The sequence below is a fragment of the Eubalaena glacialis genome, chromosome 1 (genome assembly GCF_028564815.1).
Source record: "Eubalaena glacialis isolate mEubGla1 chromosome 1, mEubGla1.1.hap2.+ XY, whole genome shotgun sequence".
NCBI lineage: Eukaryota > Metazoa > Chordata > Mammalia > Artiodactyla > Balaenidae > Eubalaena > Eubalaena glacialis.
The window spans coordinates 85,591,319-85,609,211 of record NC_083716.1 but is presented as its reverse complement, the minus strand read 5'-3'; the positions used below and the strand labels follow the sequence as shown (position 1 = coordinate 85,609,211).

Sequence of the window (17,893 nt, the reverse complement as noted above, 5' to 3'; positions counted from 1 at the left end):
CTGCTATGACCCCAGCCTAAACTAAACCACCATCACGTCTTACAAGGATTACTACAATAACCACATAAAGCAGGCTTCCACGACATAACACCTAGCTCCCCAACACACTCTCTCAAAACCCTCCAATGACTTTTCATTCCACTCAGTTTTAAAAGAAATATTCATAATAAGTGTCTTCAAGATGCTACAAGATCTCCACCCCACCCTACTCTTGCCCCATCCCATCCCTAGCATCTTCTGATTTTGTCTTCTATTGCTTTGTCCTTGTTCACTATACTCCAGCCACACTGGCCTTGTGCTTCCTCAAGCAGTCTAGACAAGCTCCGGCCTCAGGGCCTTTTGCTAACCATTATGCATGCCTGGACTACTTGTACCCCACCCCCTACCTGCCCAGGCAGCCATATTATGACTCAGGCCTTCATGAGCGCTTTGCCTGTTATCACAGGCAAATTGTTGGCCTTCTTGGACCAACAATTTAAAACAGTGCAACCACCTTCACCCCTAGCCCTCTCTCTCACTCTTCCCTGCATTATTTTTCTGCCTGGCACTCATCATCATTTCATTACTTAGCACTAACTTTACTTGTTTCTTGCACATCTCTGACTAGGATTAAGCTGCAGGAGGGCTGGAATTTGTTTCCCACTTACACCACTATAATCCTAGAATAGCACCTGGCATATTGTAGGCGTTCATTTGTTGAATGAATAAGAAACCGGAATGCCCAATAAACAGAGGAAAAAATGCCCAAACTCACTAATAATCAACAAAATATAATTAAGCAAAAATGAGATACTATTTTGCACTTATCAAACATTACCAATTTTTGGCAAGGATGTGGAGAACAAAGCAAATTCTCAGTGCTGGAGGCCATACATAGCCACACAAGTGTTTTAGAAAGCCATCAGGCAATATGAAGAACAGCTGCAAGAGGGCAAGCCTAGGGTTCAGCAATTTTATTTCGAGTGTATACAAAAAACATTATTAAGAATGCTCAAGGTGGCATAATTTGTAGAAGTAAAAAATTTGAAACAACCTAAATGGCCATCAGTAGGGGAACAGATAAGCAAAATATGGCATATTTATATGATGAAAACCATTTATCAGCTAAAAAAAACATAAGAGATTTGTCTCATTCTAACATGGATATATCTAGAAAGCAAAATGTGCAGTGTAAAAAGAGAGTTGCAGAATGTTAATTATCACCTTATATCATTTACATAAAGGAAAAATAAAATCATATACACAAACTATATATATATAAATTAAAAACAAAAACATGGACTTGGATACATACCAAATTCAGTTATCTCTAAGGAAAGAGGGAAGAAAACAGGATTGGGGAGTAAACACAGGGGATTTCAAATTCATCTTTGGCATTTCTCTTTTCTCATAAACATGGTAGAAAATGTTAACATTTATTCATTTGGAGTAGAGGATATATGGGTGTTTATTATATTATCCTTTCTACTTTGCTATATTAGAATTTTTCGTCAATAAATAAGATACATAAAACTACTAACTTTATTGTCTTTAACAGTTAGAGTACATAATTACAAATCTTAACAGGGAAATTAAGAAGAATTGCTGTAATATTCCCTTCCCCACTCACACTGCAGATCTGCTCAGTCATTTTATACTGCGTAATCTGAGACCACTTACAAATTATTCATGTTGGCCTTCAAAAGCAGGTTTGTACTTAGAGCAAATGAAGAAAAGTCAACAGAAAAAAAAAATCTATGCACCGTTAACAGTTATGTTAACAGAAACCTTTATCATTCAAAATATAACATACAGATTGAATTACTATTTTAAAAAGACTAAGAGATTCAAGTTCCTTTTCCCATAATAATCAGGAAGAATGGACCCATAAACCCTGCTAAATGAGAAATCACCTAAATTTTTCCTTTTTAATAGTCATTATTGATGACTTAGAAATTTAAGAACGAATCAGCTAAGAACAAGCAAAGCTATCATGAAATTTAGGATAAAGAATAACTTTTTCCTTTCAAAGATTAGTTGAAACTTTAATGTTTAATCAAAATCACAAGAAAAACCAAAGATTTCTAACATAAATAAACAAGGGAATATTTTCTTAATACTACTAAAATGAAATTTACCTTAATGTGCTGTTAATTGCTCCCAGCTTACTAGCTTGTTCACAATCTTCTAATTCTCTGGTATTGTTTGCCACTTTCAAGTACTGAAAAGAAATTCATAATATGTAAGTTTAGTAGCAATTATTACCTTTGTCTTTATTTCAGGTTCCATTGGCAGAAGAGTCAATTTGTCAATGATGATGTATACTAAATATAGATACATCCTATTATCAGAATCCCTAACACATGGAAGAAATGCAAATGAAAATGTGTCACAAATTTCCACCTAATAAATAAGCAAAGACATTAAAAATGTAGCAATCTGCATTGGTATGTTGGTGATGATGTGAACTGAGAAGACCCTCTTGGGAAAATAATTTAACAATATTTATGTAGAGCTGTAAATATGAATAAACCCTTAAGCCAGCAGTCCCACTGCTGAATCCATATCCAGAGCAACATTTAAAAACAAAAACAAAAACAAAAACCACTTTAGAAAGTTATTTGGTACTCTCTTGTAATGTTGAGATAGGCATCCCCTTTGGCCCAGCAATCTTACTTCTAAATATAGACCTAGAGAAACTCTTACATATGTGCACAATTCGAGGAAAGACAAAGATGCCAGTGCGTCATTGTTTGTGATAGCAAAAACCTGAAAACAATTGAAATGTCCATCAACAGAGGAATGGCTATTCACACAATTATACAAATATCTATACAACTGAATATTTTGCAGCTATTAAAATTAACAAAATCTACATATATTAGCAGAGACAAAATTTCAAAAGCACACTACTACGTAAAAATATAAAGTAAAAAAAAATGTTTTTAACTTGAAGAAATACAAAGTATAATATTAAAATTTTTTTTAAATTTCGTATAACAGATCTATATATTACTTGTTGATACATGTATAATACAATATAAAAAGAAAAAGTATCACAGAAGGATAGACATCAACTTCAGCAAAGTGGCTAGCTCTAGGGAGGGAGGAAATATAATGGGATTGGGAAGGAGTTCAGAAGGGATTTCAATTGTCTTTATACTATTTATTGTAGATCTGAAACAAAAATAAATAAAAGAGGGAGCGCAAACAAAAGACTGCAAAGGTAGAGAGCACAAGAAAATGGAGAGAGGATGCACAGGGAAGCAGAGAGAGAGGGTAGGATGATCTTTACTACATATGTATGACAGTGAAAAGCTAGAAATACACTGTTATTTAAAAACATATGAATGGCCAAGTAGATTATGACATACCCCATAAGAGGAAAAGGATAACCTTTTAATGCCATTGAAAAGTACTATGCTCAAAATATCTTGATAATTGTTTACTCTATACAATATAATCCTGAATGACTGAAATAGCTGAAAACAGCTGAAACAGAAGAGTAAAAATACATGCCTGACAAAATGCCTGTTGATTAGGTAAAACTGACACTGACTACAGTACTTTATAGTTATTCTAGAAGTTCTAAAAACAGAACTAAAGTATTTCAAAAGAAGCTATATAGTTTAATTGTAAAGAATACACTACACCTCATTGCTTGCTACAAAATTACGCATTTGGGATTCTCAGACAAAAATGTGTCCATTCCCAACTAACCATATCATGGTTCTCTTCAGCAACTACACCAAGCAGTAAGGGGCAAGTTTCACTATGTAAAGCAGAAATATTTAATGAAGAAAAGTGACTCACCTTATTAGAACTCCCAGCTTTAATTCCAACTGGAATTTTACTCTTAAAAGAAGAACAAAAACAAAAATTTAGAAAATGATCTTTATATTTTTTGAGATTTCTTCACGAATTATTAATGCCACTGTTCTAATTCAAAGGCTATTTTAGTCCATGAGGAGAAAATATACATTCATTCAAATTCTGTTTTCATACTACCTCCTGAGGTGAAAGGTAAAGAACTATCCCAATTTACAGACTTGTAAATCACAGTATAGAAAACTGAAACAAAGAGTGTCAAAATCAGCTCTAATAACTCTCAATGCAGTAATTAATAGGTTATATAATTTTTAGGTTTAAAAAAAAAACCTAGCAAAATTATTCTTTCCATAAACTTTCTTTCCACAGAAACAACTTTTTAAAAATTAAAAATTATTTGAAACATATTATGCTTAAATTTCTCCTCTAAGTTGACATTTGAAATTTAGATAATTTTGAATTAATACTAGAAAGCAAGAGTAAGTTCTTTGACAGACCTGTGGTTGCCAAGGGGAAGGGGGGGTTGGGGGAGGGATGGACTGGGAGTTTGGGGTTAGCAGATGCAAACTAGTATATATAGGATGGATAAACAACAAAGTCCTACTATATAGCACAGGGAACTATATTCAATATCCTGCGAAAAAACAAAATGGAAAAGAATATTAAAAAGTATATATATGTATAACTGAGTCACTTTGCTGCGCAGCAGAAATTAACAACATTGTAGATCAAGCACACTTCAATAAGATTAAAAATAAAAGGTTCCTTGGCTCATATGATTAACCTAGGGCTTACCAATCTAGGTAATCTAGGGTTTACCAATGTAAGAACTTCACGTAGGTCTTTCTTTTCTGTAAAACCAGTAATTAGTTTCAGGCTTAAATAAATCTATGAATTATTACAACTGGTTTATCAAACACAATCTTAAGCAAAAATCATATCTGAAAGCAGGCAATCCCAGGTTGATCCTCTAATCAACCCAGGGAACTGATTTCCAACATTTGAATCTATGGGCTATCAAATTAATTGCAAATTACCCATTAAAACTTTTTCATGTTTCATAGATAAAATTTAGTCAAATATTCAGAATAAATATTTTTCTGTCAGGCTGAAGAATGTAAATAAGAATAATGATAAGAAATTTCCCCCCAATATCATATATCAAGTAACGTTAAAACGTTACTTGCTGCCAATATTTTATCATCTCAGTGTTTTCTAGCACCACTAACAGAAGGCAGAAGAGGGAAAACTATAAAACTCAAGTCAAATGTAGCAGTTACAGTTATCAGACCCTGAACTTAAAATATGGAATACTTATTAAAATGCCCTCTCATTACTGTTGTCCTCTAACAAGTATAAAATATGCTAAAACCAAAGTACTAGCAGCTTTTTAAAAGGTTTGATGCTAAATGCAGTAACTTGACTTAAGCAAATCTTAATACAGGCTATTGAGAAATATGGGGATAGGCATCACACATGATCATCATGAATAACATAAAAATCACAAAAAAGAATTATTAAAAGTAATGATAGGGGACTTCCCTAGTGGTCCAATAGTTAAGAACCCGCCTTGCAATGCAGAGGACGCCGGTTCGATCCCTGGTCGGGGAATTAAGATCCCACACGCCACAGGGCAACTAAGCCTGCGCGCCACAGCTACTGAGCCTGCGCTCTAGAGCCCGCAAGCCACAGCTACTGAGCCTGCGTGCCCCAACTAAGACCCGACGCAGCCAATAAATATTTTTTAAAAAGTAATGATAAATGTAAACTTAATAACTAAAATCAAACATGAAATAAATCTGGTTGTTGCCACTAACAATATGAAGCAATCTGCAAATTACAAAATTAAGTGAGCCTCACGATTACATTAGACTTCAAGTTACAGAATGCAAATTGTAACTCTGTATCATGACAAGTTTGGGTTCAATATGAAACGCCTACTGAATTTTCCCCAGAGAGAGAAATACAAATATCCTCACATTAGTTGAAAGAACCAACATAAAGGGATAGTTTTTATCTCTGGAAAGAAAGGAAAGAGAATGACACTGGGAAGGGAATAGACAGAAATTTTTAAATACATATGTTAGATTTCTTATGTTGGGGATTTACATGCAAATAAACACCTTCATTTATTCTTATTAGAAATTTAAGACTACAGAGGATAATCCACTGTAGACAATAAATGATTATTTTAACATAAAAACAACTTAGAAACACATATTGTGCAAAACCAAGTAACTCTCACAACTGAGCGATAAAAAGGCAACTCAATTTAAAAATGGGCAAAGGATTTGAATAGACATTTTTCTGATGAATATATACAAATGGCCAATAAACACCTGAAAAGATGCTTGATATCAGGGAAATGCAAATCAAAACCAAAATGAGATGCCATTTGTAAGCATGGCTACAATAAAAGACAAGACAGTATAAGTGTTGACAGTATGTAGAGAAACTGGAACCATCATACATACATTGCTAGAGGCAATGTAAAATTGTACAGCACAATGGTAAGAGTTTGGCAGTTCCTCAAGAGTTAAAGTTACTATATGATCTAGCAATTTCACTCCAAAGTATACTTGAGAATTGAAAACATATGTCCACACAAATATTTGTGCCTGGATATTTATTCATTATTCATAGTAGCCAAAAAGTAGAAACAACCCAAATGTCCATCAACTGATGAATAAACAAGATGAGGTATATCCATACAATGGAATATTATTCAGCAATAGAATGAAGTACTGATACATGCTACAACATGGATGGACCTTCAAGACATTATGCTAAGCAAAAGAAGCCAGTCACAAATGACCATATACTGTATGATTTTATTCACATGAAGTGTCCATAATAGGCAAATTCGTAGAGACAGAGACTGGATTAGTGGTTTCCAGCAGGAGGAGGGAGTAGGAAACAGGGTGACTGCTAATGGGCAGGGGTTTCTTTTTGGGGTGATGAAAATGCATTACAACTAGATAGTGGTGATTGTTGCACAATTCTGTAATATACTAAAACTCACTGAATTGTGCACTTTAGAATGAGTGAATTTTATGGTATGTGAATTATGTCTCAATAAAGCTGTTATAAAAAAACAATGATGGTAACGATATATATTGACATAAACATACAATAAATAAAGAAAAAGCTCTCGCAGTAGAATGCCAACTAATAAATGTAGAAGAAATGGAATCAGAAAATCACTATCTGACAACCATCATATAAATAATTAATTCAGGCAAGAATCATCAATGGATGCTAAAACTTATGATGGCAAAAATATGATAAAAAATGGGATATTTTCATAGTCTCAAAAAATTTTCCCACTTTACCATGAAGAAATATGGCAAACACCACCGTAACCACATGATCAAGATGACATCATGTGCCTCCTGATATGGCATTGAGAAGGACACATCACTTCTATGGTGTACCTGCCCAAAGTGCATGACCTTAATCTAATAATTAGGAAAGACCAGGAAAACTCCAAATAAGGGGGATTCTACAAAATAACTGGTGTATTTTAAGGAAGGGAGGGAGGAAAAAAGGAAGGAAGGGCAGAAGGGAGTTCATTAAAGTCAAGACAACAAAAGACAAAGAAATACTGAGGGACTCTTCCAGATTAAAAGAAGACTAAAGAGACGTGACATCCAAATGCAAGGCACGATTCTGGATCAGAAAGTTTGTTGCTGCTGCTCTGAAAGCACCTTATTAAGTCAACTGGCAATGTGTGCTTAAGGTCTACAGAGTAGACTTTGGTATTGCAGAAATGTTAATTTCCCGATTTTGCTAATTATGTTGTGGTTAATAATCTTGTTTTTAAAGAAATACACACTGGAGTATTCAGGGGTAAAAGATCATCATGTTGGTTACATACCTAAATGGTTCAAAAAATAATAATATTAATATATACATATAGAGGGAATAATAAAACAAACTTGAAAAACATTAACATTTGGGGAATCTGGATAAAAAGTATATGGGAATCGTTTGTACTATTCTTGCAACTTTTCTGTACATCTGAAATTATTTCAAACTAAAAAGTGAAAACATTTTATTCTTAAAGGAAAACGTAAATAATTTTTTTTTTAATTTTCTGTTTAGAAACGATATTGGTTCAGATGTTTTTTTCCTGTTTTTAAAGGCAAAAAACTAGACTTACTGGTTAGGTAAGAAAAGCAAAAAGTAAAATGGAAATAACTAATTACTGTTGAAGAGGAATATAATTAATTATGCTAGATGTCAAAAAACAAAGTCTAAAATGTAGCATTCCCTTACTAATAAGACAGCCCTTTTCCCCCACCCAATGTAACAAGACCAAGGGAAGATCTAACTCCAAGCCTTGAATTTCCCAAGTTTTTGCACTCTAATTCCCACTCTAAATTTGAAACTTAAAGGTCCAGTAGCATTTTCTTTGCCCATGAAACAAGATGCAGATTCAATAAAGCATGAAATAAGAGCCAACTGCAGATCCAGTCCTAGAACAGGCCTCCATTTTAGAATCAGACTATATTTCCACATCCAGTCACCAACACCATTGGATACAAGACTGTCTTCAAACCCATTTTGGTGGCAAGTACAGAATAAATCTTCTGTAATCTGGTTAAAAAGAAGAGAGCTGAGACCATATGAATTGGATGACAAGTCCAAATGCTTTGACATTAGCCTAAAATGCACAGTTTGTGCTTATCTAAAAGTCTAAGAGAAAGCATTTCTTTTCTCAATTTTTAAAAAATTGATTTTACCTCTGGACAAGGCTCTACATGACAGTCTTTTATTGAACAATGGCCATCTTCTGCCCAGAAAGGACACGGTCGCTTCAGGTTGACCTCGAGAGAAAGAATGAATGAGCGTTAGTCAGTGTGTGTCACAGTCCTGCGGTGCTAAGTATCACTGTGCTGGGCTCCAGGGACCCAGTGGTGAAGCAAAAGCATCCTATCCTGAGGCATCTATATAGCTCAGAAGTTAAAATGACTGAAGTTTTCCAGACATCCCAGGTATAATACTTATTTTTAAAAATAAATGACTGCTATTAGTCCTCTGACACTTCAAAAAGGAATAAAGTCCAAGCACACTGCTCATCTGCAGAGCCTGGAAAGCATTTCGGGACATTCTAATGTCTCCCAGCCCCTTACCATCACCTCACTGACTGAGTTCTCCCAGGCACCCACTCACTTAACAGACGTGCCCTGAGCACTCACTATGCATCAGGCACTTCGTAGGCTCTAGGGGAAAAAGAGGCAGAAAAAGCGCTTTTCCCCTGCAATTTACAGTTTCCTGGAGGGAACAGGAATTATATATTTGCATGTTGATTTAATTACAAATTGTGGCAAGTGCTACAAAGGAAAATCCAGAGTTCTGTGATGGAAAATAACGGGGCTGGTGAATGCAGGTCTCCGAGGAGGTAGTGTTTTAGCTGGCGGAAGCATGTGTGCGGAAAGGTGACAAGGCGCTGACTTAGTTTAGCTGACTATTAGTGGGGAAGGCGGAGAGTGACAGGGAATGAGGGTAGAGATAGACAAGATCATGCAGGACATTTCACCACGCTACAAACTCTGGATTTTCATATTCTAAACCTAACAGGAAGACGGTAATTCAATAGGACATCCACATGCATTGCCCAAGCCAAAAATCAAAGTTTTATCCTTGTTTCCTCCCTTTTTTTATCCCCCTGCAAACAATTCATTACTCGCTTCTCACCACCTCTTCTGTCACCACCTGCCCCTGCCCCGACTACTGCGAGTCTCCCTACTCCTACCCACCATCTATTCTCTACACAGTAGCCATAATCATCTCTTTGAAACACAACTCAGAGCATACCAATCCCTGCTCAAAACCATCCCGTGGCCTCCTCTCACCTTTAGAGTAAATCCACAGGCACTCCATCGCCTGGTCTCCTGCCCACCTGTCTGACCTATCTCCTCCCAAAGTCCTCCAGGCACAAGGGCCTAGCTGGGGACACAACAAGCTCCTCCCTGTCTCAGGGCCTTTACAGTGGCTGTTCTCTGTGCCTGTGCTGGTGGCTCCTCCAGGTCTTTTATGGCTCAATCCCCTCACCTCCTCCAGGGCTCTCTCAAATATCACCTCAGCAGAGAGACCTTTCTGACCAGACTCTCTCAAGTAGTGCTCGATACGCACCCCACACGCTGTTTTACACGCTTTTATAGCACTTATCACTACCTGAATATTATTTATTGTCTGCACCCCTGACTGTAAGGATGGGGATTTTGCCTGATTCATTATTTTATCCCAGTGCCCAGCACACATAATAGACACCTCAGTAAATACATGCTAGGTGAAGTAAATAATAACCACATTACAAGGAAGAGGCAAAAATAGGTAGAGACTGGCAACATGAGGAGAGAGTGGTCAACTGTGCCTACGGGGTCTCAGGAAGGCCTCCTTGGTAACACGTAAAACGGGTATGACTAGAAGTTTCCTAGAGGAAGAGATTTCTAGGCACAGGGATCCGGATGTCTAAAGGCAAAGAAGCTTAAGATCGCCTGGCATGCTTGGGAATTGCAGGTTCCCCTGAGCTCCTGGCTTGTAAATCCACCTCCTCCCTGGCATCTCCACAGGACACACACAGGCACCTCAAACTTATTATCACCTCCCAAACTGTGCTCTACCCTCTAGTAATTCTTGCCATCTCAGTAAACAGCAACTCCATTATTCTAGTTCTTCAGGCCAAAATCATGGCATCATCCCTGACTCTTCTCTTTCTCACCCCACATACAATACCTCTGAAAATCAGCTCAGTTCAAAATCCAATTCAATGGCTGAGAATGCCTTCCGTGGGCTGGTTCCCTAGTTTCCTGCCCCTTCTGTTGTTCCTCAAATACATGAGGCACACCATGGTCTCGGGGCCTTTGCTCTTGCTGTTCCCTCTGCCTAGAATGTTCTTTCTCCAGATATCCACATGGCTTGCTTTCTCATTCCCTTTAGGTCTTCCTCAAATGCCACCTTCTCGGCTTGCTGAAGTTGCTAAACTTTAGGCTACTTTGTTATGTAGCAATAGATAACTAATACACAGTGTTAAGGAGTGGGCTGTGATAGATGCTGCAACACACTACTCAGGTCACCCTTCAGGAAGGAAAGGCTCTTACCCCAGCCCTGGAAACACTGCAGGCATTCAACTTCAGCTAAAGAGAGCCACTTTGTCCAAGGTGGTGCCACCCCTTCCTACAATGCCCTTCATTCAATGACTGGTGTAAGGATATAAAGGCCTAGACATCCCCCTGAAGTAGGGACAGCTCTGGGGGGTTATCCCATCTTAAGAACTACCCCCGCAAAGGGTCACCTGAGGTTTCTCTGAGGCTGCATCACAGCTTTACTTCTCCCTTTGCCCAGTCCTGATGTCCTCCCTTCCTTTTCCTTCCCTACGCTGTTGGTTCCAAGAGTTGTCCCTAATTAACCTCTTGGACACTAATCACTGTCTCAGAGTCAGCTTCCCAGGGAACTTAACCTGTGACAACTTGTCCGGCTCCAGAAAAAAACTACTTGTATTTTTATTGGGATCACATTAAATTTATATATTAACTTGGGGGAGAATTAACATCTTTATGCTACGAAAGACATCTGTCCATTTGTTCGAGCCTAGTTTTATGTCTTTCAGGAGTGTTTTGAAGCGTTCTTCCTTTAGATTTTGCACATTTCTTGATACATTTATTCCTATATATTTTATCTTTTTTTGCTAATGTAAATGGGGATTTCTTCTCCATTATATCTTCTAACTTGTTATTGTTTGTATTTATGCAGATATTGATTTTTCAATATTAAATTTATAACCTGCTATCTTAATGCATTTTTTATTATTTGTGTTCATTTACTAATTTAGAGTTTTCTAGGTCTACTTTGTCATTTATAAATGGAGATAGCTTTATTTATTCTTCTAAAATTTTTATGCCTCTAGTTGTTTTTTCTTGTTTGACTATACTGGCCAATATGGTCCAACAGTAAAGGAGATAGTAGGTACCCCCTCCTCATGGTTCCTGACCTAAGGGAGAATTGCTCTAGTGTTTCCCCAGAAGTAAGGTGCTGGCAGTGCTGATGTTAGGGTTGAAATTATCACGTTAAGGAAGTATCCCTCATTCTTACTTTGTCAACGTTTTAAAAAATCAGGAATGTGTACTGAATCTTGCTGAAGACCTAAAAGCCTCATCTTTACATTCTTGGAATGAAATCCACTTCGTCATGATATATACATTTTATTTTTGGTAACATGCTCAAAACTTAGGCATCATCTTTGAGTTCACTTTTACCCTCACGCCTTACATTCAATCCATCAGAAGAGCCTGCTGTGTTACCTTTCATATATGGCACTAATTCGATCATTTTTCACCTTTTCCAACTCTACTAGCCTATTCCAAATCCATATCATCTTTCAGCTGGACTACTGCAATAGCCTCGGAAGTGCTTTCTCTGTTTCCTGCCTCACACCCATACAGTCTCTTTTGTACAAATTCCTCCAATAGCTTCTTATCACACTTTGGATCCAACAGCCTTACTGTGGTTAAAAAAAAAACCCAAAACTACAGGGCCTTTAATATTAAGTCATTGTTTAATTCTCAAATTTTGATTTAAGTGCTTAGATGAAAGCATAGGGTTTTTTTTGTTTGTTTGTTTGTTTTTGGCCACCCCAAGTGGCTTGCGGGATCTTAGTTCCCCGACCAGGGGAAACCCAGCCCTTGGCAGGGAGAGCGCGGAGTCCCAACCACTGGACCAACAGGGAATTCCCTTTTTTTTTTTTTTTTAATCTGGCCCCTACCTACCTCTCCAACTCTCCCTCTCATTCACTTTCTTCCAGCTATGCTGGTCTTCAAACACTCTGCGCCTTCATACCTGCAGTTCAACTCCCCTTCCCTGGAATGTTCTTTCTCTAGATCTTGTCATGGCTGACTCTTTCACATTAGGTAGGTCTTTGCTCAACTGGCACAGCAGGAATGCCTTCCTTTCCTGACCACCTTCTTTAAAATAGTGCTACCTACCTTCCCCATTCCCATTATCCTCTATCTCCAGCTTTATTTTTCCCCATGTAATTTCCTATGATTATAAAGTAAATGCTATTTTATTGTTTACTTGTTTGTCTGTCTCCCTAATCATATAAAAAGTTTCATAAGGTGAGAGGCTTTGTTTTATTCACTATTGTATCCACAGCACCTAGAATACACTCTGTTACAAAGTAATTATTCGATAAATACTTGGCAAATAAAGGAATGTAAGGGATAGTAGAAGAGAGAACATATAAATAAATACAAGCCTTCCGGGAGGGTGACATTCAGCCGGCCAGTCGGGGCGACGGGCTTTCTGTCCTAGAACCATAGAACCATGGCCCAGTTTGTCCGTAACCTCGCGGAGAAGGCCCCGGCGCTGCTGCTGTGACTTACTCGAAGCCTCGATTGGCCACATTTTGGCACTATGCCAAGGTTGAGCTGGTTCCTCCAACCCCTGCTGAGATCCCTACAGCTATTCAGAGCTTGAAAAAAATTATCAGTAGTGCTCAAACTGGTAGCTTCAAACAGCTCACAGTTAAGGAAGCTCTACTGAATGGTTTGGTGGCCACTGAGGTGTGGATGTGGTTTTATGTTGGCGAGATCATAGGCAAGCGTGGCATCATTGGCTATAATGTTTGAAGACCAATCTTTGCTTTGTTATTCGGGTGTTCTTGGACCATGTGTGAGCAGACCGCTATTTGAATAAAATAAGACAATGTGTCCAAAAATAAATAAATAAATAAATAAATAAATACAAGCTACAGCAGCCAAGTGACCAGTTGACAGAGGGAGACTGTTACTTCTACCTGTATTTCCTTGCTTGCTGAATCATAAGCATGTATGTGTGTTTAAAATTAACCTCTTCTCTTAGCTTTCCTCTTCCACCACTAACGTACTCTACGTCAAATTTCCTTTTTTTTTTTTTTTTTTTTAATTCATAGGTTGACAGAACTACAAGAAGAGTAGATAGCACCCACATATCCTAGACTTGAAGCTAACTGGATTAACTAGATCATTGCATTACCCCCCTTTGGGAAAGGGTATGAATATATTCCAGTTACATACACAGTAATTTCATTATGTTGGTTGGAACATTTTTTAAATTGCATGTATGACAATGAATTGTATGTTGGCTAGCCAAGGACCACGTTGTTATTTTTGCCTACTCAACTTTCATTTTTCCTCCTTCTGTAACATCCCCTAACTTCCCTTGGAGAAACAATATGCAAATGCAAACAGGACTATTAACCAAATTGTCCTTTGGTCAAGTGGTGGGGTTATATGACCCTGCCTAGACCAATTTAGACCCTCTCTCCCAGAAATCTGACTCTTGTGTAATGTTGAAATATGGGAAAATGGTTAATTTGATCCAAAATTTTGGCGGTATCATGAAGAGAATGGCCATTAGTTCCTGCTATAATTTCTGTCTTTTCTGAAATATGCTTCTTCAGCTTATCTTTCAATTTTGTGAGCTGCTCCACACCTTTTCTTAATAAAACTTCTGTTTTGTTTGTAAGCCAACAAAAGTACCCTACCTTAGGATACCTAAACCATTGTTTATTCTTTGGAAAATGTGGATAATGTTGACCTAACAGGATTTCAGTGTAAAGATTCAATGAGATATTCATTCATTTATTCAAATATTTGAGTGCCTACTATTGACCAGACCTATGGGGATACAGAAACAGAAGATATAATCCCAAAAGGGAGGAGTGAAAGAGTGAGGGCCATGACATATTGAGTGGACATGTGATCTGGACGTTCTGTGAAGGGATGGTCTTTGATAGAACGAACACTTCCTTCACTGTATTAGACTGAACCATATGAAACTGGCAACATTCAACCATTCTGACCTCTAAAAGCAACAATTTCAAATGGTTAAGCCTAGCAGTAGAAAGGAAGCAAGAGAAAGCAGTTACAAATGCAGACAGACTTATAGACATAGGAGTGGGAATTTGAAGAAGTTATTCGAACCTGTGTTGTTTGTATGTAAAATGTCTAGAATGTTAGACAATAGTTTGCTTAGGTATAGATTTCTTTTTGAAATAAGTTTATGGAAACTGTATTCCTAAAGGATTTTGTATAGAGGAGAAACATTCACTTTTTTGTATATTCTTGGTGCTGATGGGAAAAGGGGATGGGTTCCCAAATCTTTAGGTCTTGACTTTGTTATCCTTCTGCACAACTTACACTGTTTGGGAAGTTTTATTTTTTAACCTTCAAAAATATTTAAAGGACTGGGGACTTCCCTGGTGGCGCAGTGGTTAAGAATCCACCCGCCAATGCAGGGGACGTGGATTTGATCCCTGGTCTGGGAAGATCCCACATGCCGAGGAGCCACTAAGCCCATGCACCACAACTACTGAGCCTGTGCTCTAGAGCCCGTGAGCCACAACTACTGAGCCCGAGTGCCGCAACTAGTGAAGCCCATGCGCCTAGAGCCCGTGCTCCGCAGAGAGAAGCCACCGCAATAAGAAGCCTGTGCACCGCAACGAAGAGTAGCCCCCGCTTGCAGCAACTAGAGAAAGCCCGCGCACAGCAACGAAGACCCAACGCGGCCAAAAATAAATACATAAATAAATGTATAAAAAAATATTTAAAGGACTAAGATAACCTATACAGTAACAGACTAAAAAAGGAAATCATGCTTACTTTTAAAAATAAACTAAAAATGAAAATCAAAGAAATTATAAACCCAACCAAATACTGAGAGCAAGAACACAACAGCAGCTTTTAAACCACTGTTCTTTTGAATTTGTGTTATTGCTACTGCCTTTAAACTACCGTTGGTTATTTTGAAACGGTCTAGAGTGGACTATTGTTAGACTTCAGAACCAATGCTGCAGTCTTACTACGGATGGTGTTCTGCTTCTATCCTCAGGCTGCTTTGCCACCTGTCACAGTGAGCTGCCCAACAAATGCTGCTGTGGAACCGTGTACCACTCACAACGACAGCACACGACAACGCCATCAGCACAACTCAGAGCCTGGGTAGGTGTGTCTAGATGACAGAACCTAAGTTACAAGGGAGGCTGATAAAATAAGTACCGGGCATTTTCAACTTCTACAGAGGAAGGAGTCTCTGCCTCAAAACCCAAATTGAACAATGAGAAATTCCCCAAACATAGGAAGGGAGTTCAGATTCTTAGGGTTCAAAAAGACTAATAGGTTTTCACTGCAATACTTAATACATTCCAATGATAAAGGATACACACAGGTTGTTGAGAAGAATAGAAATGGGGCTTCCCTGGTGGCGCAGTGGTTAGGAATCCGCCTGCCAATGCAGGGGGCACGGGTTCGTGCCCCAGTCCGGGAAGATCCCACATGCCACAGAGCGGCTGGGCCCGTGAGCCACAACTACTGAGCCTGTGCGTCTGGAGCCTGTGCTCCGCAACGGGAGAGGCCGCGACAGTGAGAGGCCCACGCACTGCCATGAAGAGTGGCCCCCGCTCGCCGCAACTGGAGAAAGCCCTTGCACAGAAACGAAGACCCAACACAGCCAAAAATAAATTAATTAATTAATTTAAAAAAAAAAAAAAAAGAATAGAAATGGGTTTCCAAAAGAGTCGCAAGAGTCGCACCTGTAGAGAGCTATGTAAAAATCTTTAGTACCAATGGAATCTGAAATTATAACCATACCTTGTAATAACGGAAATAGTCTCGTTCTTGCAGCTTTTTTATTTTGGGGAAGATTTTGAAGGTGTTGAAGTTATCGATGCTATCAACATCACACAAGCAGTCATCTAGGACACCGGTGACCTAGGGGGAAACATGTATATAATTGAAAAGATGTAAACTACTGATGTTTCAATCTTAACAAATCTGTACTATTACATAAAAAGATAAATTATGCATTCAACTTAGCTAGTATTTGTTGATTAAGATATATAACATTTAAAGTAGTCACTTTTTTACAATGGTCAATTAAACAGAAAGCAATACAAGGATTAGATATACCCATTCTGAAGAACTAAACATTCTTGTTCAGCGGTCAAAAAGAAAGCTATAGAATGCTTTCTCCCTTGACTAAACATATATAAAATCCAAATAGTCATTGGAATGCTAAGGCAACTTCTTCCAAGATTAACCTAGAAATCACAGGCTGTAATAATATTGCTGTAGTAACTCTGTCTTTCTTTTAGACTGCCATTTATGGAACACTTACGTGACAGGCATGATGCTAAGACCACTACATATGTTAACTCATTTACTCTTTAAATACCCTAAGAAATGGCATCATTATCCTCATTTTACATGTAAGGAAATAAAGGCTTAGCAAGGTTAAAATAATTTTTCCAAAGTAGACATGAGACTTAAGTCGCAAGTCTATTGCACTTTAAAATCTATACTTTTATCCACTACTCAAAGTATACATTAATCGAAGAAGAGAAATTGATATTTACAAAGTGAGTTCAGAGTCTAAAAATTCCATAAAACATTCTTCAGCTAAATTTAAAAATGGGACTCATTAACATGCACAACTTGGATGAATCTTTATGGAATTAAGCTGAGTGAAAAAGCGCCAATCCCAAAAGGTTACATACCATATGATTTCATTCATATAACATTTTTTTAATAACTTTATTTTATTTTATTTTATTTATTTTATTTTTGGCTGCATTGTGTCTTCGTTGCCATGCACGGGCTTCCTCTAGTTGCGGTGCGCAGGCTTCTCACTGCGGTGGCTTCTCTTGTTGCGGAGCATGGGATCTAGGCACGCGGGCTCAGTAGTTGTGGCTCGCGGGCTCTAGAGTGCAGGCTCAGTAGTTGTGGTGCACGGGCTTAATTGCTCCGTGGCATGTGGATCTTCCCAGACCAGGGCTCGAATCGATGTCCCCTGCATTGGCAGGAAGATTCTTAACCACTGAGCCATCAGGGAAGCCTGATACAACATTTTTGAAATGACAAAAGTTTAGAAATGGAGAACAGCTCACTGGTTGCCAGCGCTTAGGGACTGGAGTAGGGGATGGGAGCTTGATGGGGGGGAGTAGGGTAGGAAGGAGGTAGGTGTGGTTATAAAAGGGCAACAGAAAGGATCCTTGCAGTGATGAAATTTTTCAGTATCTTCACTGGTGGTGGACACACAAACCTAT

General features: G+C 38.1%; 1 protein-coding gene and 1 pseudogene across 4 annotated transcripts in view; one reads left to right on the top strand and one right to left on the bottom strand.

Moving 5' to 3' along the window:
* Window positions 1–17,893, bottom strand: part of ERO1B (endoplasmic reticulum oxidoreductase 1 beta) — a 63,732-nt gene that overhangs the window by 35,174 nt on the left and 10,665 nt on the right. For all 4 annotated transcript variants that reach the window (XM_061182104.1, XM_061182111.1, XM_061182120.1 and 1 more), the window contains exons 2-5: window positions 16,440–16,559; window positions 8,553–8,636; window positions 3,793–3,834; window positions 2,118–2,200 (exon numbers count right to left, since the gene is read on the bottom strand). In XM_061182104.1, the coding sequence (XP_061038087.1) occupies window positions 2,118–2,200; window positions 3,793–3,834; window positions 8,553–8,636; window positions 16,440–16,559 (329 nt within the window). The remainder of the gene's footprint in view (window positions 1–2,117; window positions 2,201–3,792; window positions 3,835–8,552; window positions 8,637–16,439; window positions 16,560–17,893) is intronic.
* LOC133096758 (ATP synthase subunit g, mitochondrial-like) lies at window positions 13,120–13,527 on the top strand (annotated as a pseudogene).